Source organism: Octopus bimaculoides, chromosome 9, assembly GCF_046866305.1.
Source record: "Octopus bimaculoides isolate indiv1 chromosome 9, ASM4686630v1, whole genome shotgun sequence".
NCBI lineage: Eukaryota > Metazoa > Mollusca > Cephalopoda > Octopoda > Octopodidae > Octopus > Octopus bimaculoides.
Window position 1 is genome coordinate 94,691,313 of NC_142936.1, and position 10,000 is coordinate 94,701,312.

Sequence of the window (10,000 nt, forward strand, 5' to 3'; positions counted from 1 at the left end):
ACTATGTACTGGCACTCCGTCGGTTACGACGACGAGTGTCTCAGACGATCCGATCAACAAACAGAACAGCCTGATTGTGAAATTAACGTGCAAGTGGCTGAGCACTCCACAGAGACGCGTACTCTCAATATAGTTGTCAAGAAGATCCATTGTGACACGAAATGTGACAAGGCCGGTCCTTTGAATTACTGGTATTACTCATTTTTTTGCCTGGTGAGTGTTGTCAAAATAAGTGCAATGTGAAATCAAGTGTCTTGCTCAAAAACACAATGCGACGCCGGGAATCGAACTTACAGTCGTAAGCCGAATCCCTAACTACTAAGGCCTTCAAAAATTATTTCTACTAAAGGCACAAGGCCTGAAATTTGGGGAAACGGGACTAGGCGATTACATAAACCCCAGTGTTTCACTGGTACTTAATTTGTCGACTTCGAAAGGACGAAAGGCAAAGTCGACCTCGGCGGAATTTGAATTTAGAACGTATCGACAGACGAAATAAGTACCAAGCATTTGGCCCGGCGTGTTAACCATTCTACCGGGTCGCCGCCTTTAGGGGCCGTCAAAAACAAGAGGAAGCATTTATCAGGGTTCTTACAAAGTTTGAAAGTGAAACGGATTGTTACATATGAAAACGAAGGGGAGACATGAGGCATTATAGAATTGGGAGTACCAATATAGAGCACAAACTTTTGGTCAATATAAATAAATCATCTTTTCAGGTTGTTCAGCAACGCACTCTTTTGTCTACACAGTCAAGTTATATTTGCGTTTATACTCTTTTTATGCTAGCATATTGCACTCACTCAAAAAGAAATCACTGAACTTTCATCTGCTGTCTACAACAGCAAAGCCCACGAATAGATAACTGAGAGAACTATAGATTCCTTATTGGTCCATATTTATGCCAAACTCAACTTGAAACTGAACCTTCATATTTCCTAATTTTTATCCTTCAACAGGCAATACCCACACCCACTTTTATTAAAAGTTTTCTTTTTCTCTCATTTTCATAATTCCATTACCGAAGAATTTTTTTAATTTTTGAATATAGTTTTTCTCAAATTTTTATTAGTTTTTTTTTTTTTTGTTATTCTTTGGTTCGATTATCATTGAGATTTCCAATTTTATCACTATTATGTTAATGATTATCTCTTCTCTTTCTCCACCCGCCATTCCTTCTCTATTTCTATCATTGCTTTAATCCTAATCCAACTTGCTAAGTCCATCTTTATACTTATTTTGAAACCATTCTCTTTTACTCCTTTACAAATCTCTAACTGCTTCCTTTTCAATCTCCACACTCTCTCCCCCACCACACATCCCACATTGTCCTAACTTGTCTCTACATGTTATCTCTATCACAATTTATCCCTTAAATCAATTATAATCTTCATAATTAAACATCATAGATTATCATTTATGGATGAATATTAATATCATTATTGTTGTTTGTTTTTTTTATATAATATCCCTTAATTTCATCCCATTTTATTTGTATATTTGTTTTTAAAACTTGATAAGTCTCTCCTGCAATTCTCATTTAAGATCTGGGAAGTCTTTCCTACACCTCTATTTCATTGTTGTTGCTGTTATTATTATTATCATTATCATCATCATCATCATCATCATCATCATCATCATCATCACCATTATTATTATTATTGAGGGTGCACGACCTAATGGTTAGGGTTTTGCACTCACGGTCGGTACATTGTGATTTCAATTCCTAGAGCGGATGGTGCGTTGCCCTACGATCACCTCGATACCTGACACGTGGTTTTTCGTTCTGAGTTCAAATTCCGCCAAGATCGACTTTGCTTTTATCCTTTCGGGGTCAATAAAATCAGTGATAGTCGAGCACTGGGATCGATGATATTGACTTAACCTTTCTTGAAAACTGCCGGCTTTGTGCCGAAATTTGACACCATTATTATTGTTGTAATAGGGCATTGGGTTGGTAGAATCTTTCGGGAGTCGGAGGAAATGCGTTGCGCTGTTTCTTTTGCTGTTTTACGTTGTTTGTGCAAATCTTATCACACATTTTATATTTTTTCTTTTATTATTGCAGGTGAAGTTTCAGAAATACACGTTAGCAGTGCAAAACGTAAGAATGAAAGACTCGGGCAACTACACGTGCCGTGTGTTCAATAACCTCGGCACTTTATCGTTCACATTCGATGTCGTTGTTGTAGGCAAGTACAGCGATTTCTTTGGCTGTTTATCGTTAATGTTTGTATCATTTTTGTTGCTGTTATTGTTTTTCTATTGTTTTTATTTGTTAAAAGAGGCTGTAAACAAAACCCTGCCGCCCCACCCCGCTACCTATGAAATAGGTGCGATTAACGCTTCTTTTGAGCAGTTTTGTTAACGTCTGGAAGAAAACTAAGATGACCACAGATGGATCAATTTACTCTGGGGAAAAAAAGAACTGGACATGGTTGTTATTATTGCGGTGTTTGTTGGGCAGTGGACTGAATATTGCCAGCAAAAATAAGACAAGTGACTTCAGAATATCTGTGCAAGTGGGACAATATCAACCAGATCTGAGCGACAGAGACCATAGTAGTAGCGGTAGAAGGCCAACCGGATGGTATTGGTTGCGGCTGCAACGAACATAAAGCTTACAGGCAACAGAATTTACAGCAGCACTAATCATCATCGTAGTGGTGATGATAGTGTTGTGTCACTGACAGAAATATTGAAAGCCTCCACATCAAGAGATCCTTCTTAATTCACTGACTTAAGCCGAAGATACACAGTCGATCGAAGTTGTGCAGGTGTCCCCTACACACCTTCCTTCCAAGCACTGCTGTAAACAGAGGAAGTGAGACAGAACGTTAATACTTAGTACGCATGCACAGCAGTGTTCATGGTCAATATGTACCAAGTGGCTTCACTCTGCGTGCTTTAGCTCCGTTACTATGGTAACAATCTCGATACTTATTGATGAGACCACGTAAGACATTACTTGGTTCGAGAGTATAACAGAAAGACGCACAAGGTTCCGCTCAGTGGAACTGAACCCGAAACCACAAGGTCGCAGACTGCATTCATCAGTCCCGTTGTTTTATCCCACTGCTATGCTTGCGTCATTGTTTTTGTATGTGTGCTTGTATTTGGCGATGTTTCGAACTTAGTACGTTTAAGATGGCAGACAAAGGGAAACAAACTGTATTGAATCAGAATGAAAGATAAAGAAATAATCGTTAATAATCGGCAATAATCGGCAATAATCGGCATTAATCGACAATAAAAATCAAAAGAAAATTACTTGGTGTCAATCACACAAGCTGAACGTTTTAATAGCATTTATCAAATGCATTAGACGTTACTATCCTGTATAATTATTATATTTCAGTTTACCAATTTAGAAAACTAAATAAACAAATCAATAAATCGAACGCATTTTATACAAAATCGGGTTTTATAATAATTGACGATGATTGCCAATTAATATCGATTGTGTTTTTCACCTCTTTCGTTCTGATTTTGTAGTTTTAGCTTCATCTTGTTCGCCATCTTTTATGTACAAAGTTCGAAAGATCGCCCATATATGTGTTGTGTGTGTGCATACCGACACACATACACTCGCGCGCGTACACACACGCACATATACAGATATATATATATATATATATATACACACACATTGACGGGTACTTGGCTCACAATCGTGTGGTTGTGAGTTCGATTCTCGACGGCGTGTTGTGTCCTTGAGCAAGACACTTAATTTCACGTTACTCCAGTCCACTCAGCTGGCCAAAATGAGTTCACCTGTGACTGAAAAGGGACAGTCTTGTCACATTCTGTGTCTCGCTGAATCTTCCTGAAAACTACATTAATGTGTAGAAACGTCTGTGGTGTACTCAGCCACACGCACGCTAATTTTAAAAGCAGGCTGTTTCGTTGATTGGATTAACTGGAACACTCATCGCAGTAACCGACGGAGAGCCAGAGGCATATATATTTACACACACACACACACACACACACACACACACACACACACACACACACACACACATATATATATATATATATAATACATATGTTATATACAAACATCTATTTGTGGATGTATACATGTGCACGTGCGCACGAACGTAGAGGAGGACTTTGGAGTGGGGGTCTGAGCGAGGAAAAACTGTGGGCGGAGGTTGCTTGTCCACTTCACAAGAACGATAAGCCTTGAGAAATTAAGGAATGGCAGCGCTGTTTGTCTCTTCTTTTTTTTATTTTTGATGTTTCATCTTTTACTTGTTTCAGTCATGAGACTGCGACCATGCAATTGTCAAGTGGTTGTGTGTGGGATAAACACACACACACACACGCACAGGCATTTGTGAAGGCGCATGGCTCAGTGGTTAGAGCTTTGGGCGTAAAATCGGGAGGTTGTGAGTTTGGTTCTTGGACTGGGCTGTGTGTTGTGTTCTTGAGCAAGACACTCTATTTCATGTTGCTCCAAACCACTCAGCTGCAGAAATGAGTTGCAACGTCACTGGTTGCTCTACCGCGCTTTGCCTTTCCCTTGGATAACATCGATGGCGTAGAGAGGGGAGGCTGGTATGCGTGACCACTTTTTTTACTTTTTTTAATCATTTGACTGCGGCCATGCTGGAGCATAGCCTCGAATTTGTTTTTTTTTAATGGAACAAATCGACCTCTGGACTTATGCCTTTTTAAAGCCTAGTACTTATTCTATGTGTCCCTTTTGCCGAACCGCTAAGTTACATGAACGGAAACACACCAACACTTATTGCTAAGTAGTGACGGGGAGACAAACACTGACACAAAGACACACACACACACACACACATATTATATACGACGGGCTTCTTTCAGTTTCCATCTACCAAATCCACTCAGCTCACTAGGCTTTGATCGCCCGGAGATTATAGTAGAAGACGCAAGCCCAAGGTGCCACGCGATGGGACTGAACTAGGAACCATGTGGTTGGAAAGCAAGTTTCTTACTACACAGCCACCCCCAACTTCAACCTGCAACTTCCGAAACCCTACCATGTGCCCTCTAGAAGGATCTTCTGTCTCAAGGGCCGTAGTATATAGATCCACCCTTACACCATCCGGTGGCATTGCTAGGCAGTATACGGGTATGACAGCTAATGATTTCAAGGGAAGATAATCCCAGCATACCAGCATCTGCACCTATTCAGATCAAGGGACAGAGGAAAATCTGCTTCCCAGTCTCGTTCTGGAGACTCCGTGAACTCCGAGACGAAACACCCAGCATCAAGTGGACTATCGTCGACAGAGCGCCATCGTATTCACCCGGCGCCCCCAAACGCTAGCTCTGCCTCCACAAAAAAAAAAAAACTACATATCCTCCAACAACGTGCAGTATCCATCAACAAGAAATACGATTTATCTTAGTGCTGTTACCAGAGGTATGCTCTTCTGGCAAATCTCAAGCCCCTGTCCGCCGACAACTCAGATATACCATCTTAATACCAGCTGGTACTTTGCGCCTCCTGCACCAAGGTCAACCGAACCCATGAGCAGCACCACCAGTTATCAATTCAGAATGCTTGTTATGTGTATGTATACTCATGCACGCGCTCGAGAAAGAGTACGCATGTGAACGCGCATGCTCGCGTGTGTACACGCTAATATGCCTGCGTATATACATATGTACATATAAATGAATACGCATGTGCGAGTGTGTCTTTGTGTGTGCGTACATGTGTATGCATATGTGTGTATGCGCATGTATGTTTGTGTACGCACACGCGCATGTTCGTTTATATGTGTGTGCGCATGTGTGGGCGTGCGCGCCAATGTACTGATGCGCATGCTCGCTTCAATACAGACATGCACGCAAAACCACATGAGCGCGTCCACACATCCACATATACAGCTATATACTTGCACGCACCGTTCCTTCCTATTCCAGCAACCCGACCGATTTTCTCTTCACCAGCGGTATTTTGCAAACTAACTGTTGTCGCTGGTATACCGATATACCAACATCAAACCACAACACCATGTGACCTTCCTCGACCAATCGCAGCTCACCTTACAATAATAACAATCAGCTTCTTTCATTCAAATTCAAAATGGCTGCAGACTAGCATCACGCTTGAAACTCGGAGTAGCAACAAATTTGAATCAAACTGTTTTGATCCATACACACACACATCCTCACATATCTCGAGCTTCTTTCAGTTTCTGTCTACCAAACCCACTTGCAAGGCTTTGGCCATTTGTCCGAGGCTATAGTAGATGACACTTTCTCAATGTGCCACGCTGTAGAACTGAACCCGGAACCACGTAGTTGAGAAGAAAGCTTCTAGCTATACAGCCACGCTTGCGCCGATATTGTGTGTGTGTATGTGTGTGTGTGCATGCGTGTTTGTGAGTATGTTAAGTGCGTGTGGTACCTACCTACGTCTCTGGTGTGTTGAATATTTATACACACTTTTTCCCCATTCTCTCTCTATTTATTTCCTTTTATTCCTCTCTGTCGAAGAGCGTAGGCTCGAAACGTCAGACTTTTTCCAATCTTTCCCGAGCGTCAAACGAATACCCTTGCTTGTTACTCTTACACCTGCCTTCGACTTTGTTTTTCTATAAATTTGAACTATATATAGCATAGACAGTACTACACTTAACACAAGTACATACAAACCCGATAATCCATAACTTATCTTCTCTAGTTTGGTTTGTGTAAATATTTCAAATGTCAAGCTGTTATAGTTGTTTACCAACTCCAAGTAGGCCAATTCCGAACGCGTAATACAGCTATGATCAAAGGCTTTCCAGCCTTGACCAACCTGTCTTGTTTTCAGCTTATCTTATCTTTATACTCTATTGGCCAATGAATCGTTTATTTTCTTTCCTTAGCAGGGTGCTATTTGAGGTGTATTTTGTTGTTATTTCTAGCAGGTCGAGTAATCACGTTAGCACACCTTAGTAAGCATGATAAATGTCATATATTTGCATAGGGGTCAGAGCGTATATATGTGTGTATGTGTATACATGTGTGTGTGTATGTGTGTGCATGTATCTGTAACTTACATATATGTGTGTGTGTGTGTGTATATATATATATATATATATATATATATATATATATATATAGTGTGTGTGTGTGTGTGTGTGTATCTGTGTATGTAAGTATGCGATCCAGGTTCCTTAATGGAAGTGCTGCTGAGGGGATCGCCCAGATTTTACCCATCCCCTCAATCATATATATATATATATATATATATATATATATATATATATATATATATATATATATATATATATATATATATATATACACGTATACATACAGAGATGCAGATGAATGTGGTGTGTGTCCTCGTATGTGCGTATGCAGAGGCGTGTGCGTGTGTATGCATATACCTATGCATATAAACTGTATCTATGTCATTAGCTAGGTGCGCACGCGTTAAGTTTATCTCTATAATACTGTGTCAATAATGTTTGAAAAGCCTCCCGCAAACGTCCCGCCCTATTTAAGCTTTCTAAGGCCCAGTGCTCACCTTTATTTTCATAAGCCTTAAGCAGATGATAGATAAACCTTCCCGCCCACCTTTAGTAGCAGGATAGCATTCCATTGTGACTCAGGTGACGTTTGTATAGGATTTCATATCGCTATCCAGATTGGGATAGGTTTAGAAATGCTTGAAGATTGTGTTATCTTTATTCTTATTACTCGTTTCTTTGGCTCAATCTACGGAATGTGCACGGCGTGTTCCGATGTGAGAGCCCCTAAGAAGCTGCTGGATTTGTTAGAAATGGCAGCCAAATATCTCTGATATCATACTCCGCTCTGCGAAAAAAATAAGGTATGATGCGTTGAGTAATGTACTCTCAGAAGCATTATGCCTCAAAAAGAACTGACGTGATAGTCACGGCTGGAATTGTTTTCGATCATAGGTTTGTTTGTTAAGGGTTGATCTAGGTTTAAAAATGGATAATAGCGTTATTATCATCACCGCCTCCTTCGCCACCATTATCAACGGCAATGCGATGTTGGACGATCTGCTAGAAATAACAGCCAACATCACTGAAATTACAGTTTACCATCTTAAAATATCAAGGTCACATGAGATTATGTAATCCTGGATACATAATGCGTAAGAAACGGACGGGGTAGCCATGCCTGGAAACATTAAATCGTAGAGCTTTCGAGTTACAGAGAAACAAGATCAACAACAAAACTGTCACATGACAAAGATGGGACCGGTACGTGGTGACTCGACTTGTTATAAGTAACAACCGAATCTTCCTCAAATCATACCCCATCGTCATCATATAAATCAATGAAAAGTTGGCTGATGGAGTCCAAGTAATAAAGCCCATAATTTCTCTTCCTTTGTCTTTTATTTAATCTCTTATTACGCCTAGTGGTGATAAGCTTAAGGAAAATGTGTATGTGTGTGTCTGTGTGTGTGTGTCGGTGTGTGTGTATGTCTGTATGCGTGTGTCACATAAACGCGATGGACACAAACGATGATTACGTTTTACCAACTTTTCAAGACCAAATGTAGAACAACAACGTGTTTCGTTTCTCAAAATCTCTCTCTGTAACTGTGTGGGTGTGCGCCTCTCTTTGTGTGTGTGTGTGTGTGTGTGTGTGTGTGTGTGTGCGTGTGCGTGCGTGCGTGCGTGTTTTGTAGACAGGAACAACCTTGAACTATTTCCATACGTGATTTCCTTTTAATCTTATCCTTGCTGCAGTGAGGGACCGTCGCCCCTAAACCCACTCAAGATTCTCTTCCTCCTTAAATGATAAAAAAAAGGGACATTATCTATGAATCTATCTTTTCAACTAGTTTCCTTCCATAATCTTTTGTGCTTGTACCTCTGCGTGTGCGCGCGCACGCACACACACACACACACAAGCACGAACAAGCGCGTACACACGATGTTAAAAAATATCTTACGCATAATAAAGCGTTCGTTGAAAATAAAGCAATCTAAAGATTGTTTATAAATACAAATGGATTCTTACGAAGGTAAAAAGTTCCCTTGCTGGCGCCACCCAAAAAGCGCCCGGTATACTCCATAAAGTGTTTGGCGTTACAAAGGGCATCCAGCCGTAGAAACCACGCTAAAACAAACGACTGGAGCTAGGCTTCCGGTTCGCCAGCTCCTGTCAAACGGTCCAACTCATAGCAGCATGGAAAACGGACTTTAGATGATGATGATGATGATGATGGTGATATAGAAGGAAAAGTCCAAAATAGGGTATTAACCCATTGTTGTGTCGAAGAGATAGCCTCTATAGAATGATGCGCAATATTCAAGTTTGGGAGAAATTTGAAATTAAGTTAATGAGCAGCAGTTTATAGGAGTTTTCTATAGATAATGGCTCGCTGGGAAACGGTATCGTGAGAGAAAATTTGATACGTAATTAAGCGTCCGTTAAAAACATGGAGTTCGTAAGTGCTTATGTAGAATGGTATCTGTCAAGCAGTTGTTTTTATGGTTATAGATTGTTGAACTGAAAGGAAAAGCTTTCATTCGCTATGGTCAACATAACACTATGTAGAGACAAAATCTTGAATTCAATCCTACAAAGATGATAACTGCTCCGACATTTCCATGCTTTTGCCTTTCAATAGCGTCCTCTTTGATCGTTGGTTCTTTTCGCTGTTTTTCACAATATATTCTGCAAACGTTGACACATTGCATGTATTTCTTCATCTAAATGAATATGGTGTTTGGGCCGAACCATGATACATACACTCAGATGTGTGTGTGTGTGTGTGTGTGTGTGTGTGTGTGTGTGTGTGTGTGTGTGTGTGTTTTGTACGTACGTAGGTGTGTATTATGTGAAAGGGGCTGAGTAAGCGTCGGGCGATTACCTCACTCAATATTCATGCGAATCCAGATTAGCAGACGGTAAGGAACAGAAAACGATCAAGGCAAAAGTATTCAACAGATGCAGGTATGTGTGTATATGTGTGCGTATGCAAGTATGTATATATGTATGTGAATATGTTTTTATGTAAATATACGTATCGGTG

The 10,000-nt window shown here is 40.4% G+C and overlaps 1 protein-coding gene across 1 annotated transcript in view; it reads left to right on the plus strand.

The window, feature by feature from the left end:
- The window catches only part of LOC106871629 (fibroblast growth factor receptor 1), a 410,995-nt gene that overhangs the window by 386,112 nt on the left and 14,883 nt on the right, over nt 1-10,000 (plus strand). Inside the window, exon 7 of the mRNA XM_089358087.1 lies at nt 2,069-2,192. Within this exon, the coding sequence (XP_089214213.1) occupies nt 2,069-2,192 (124 nt within the window). The remainder of the gene's footprint in view (nt 1-2,068; nt 2,193-10,000) is intronic.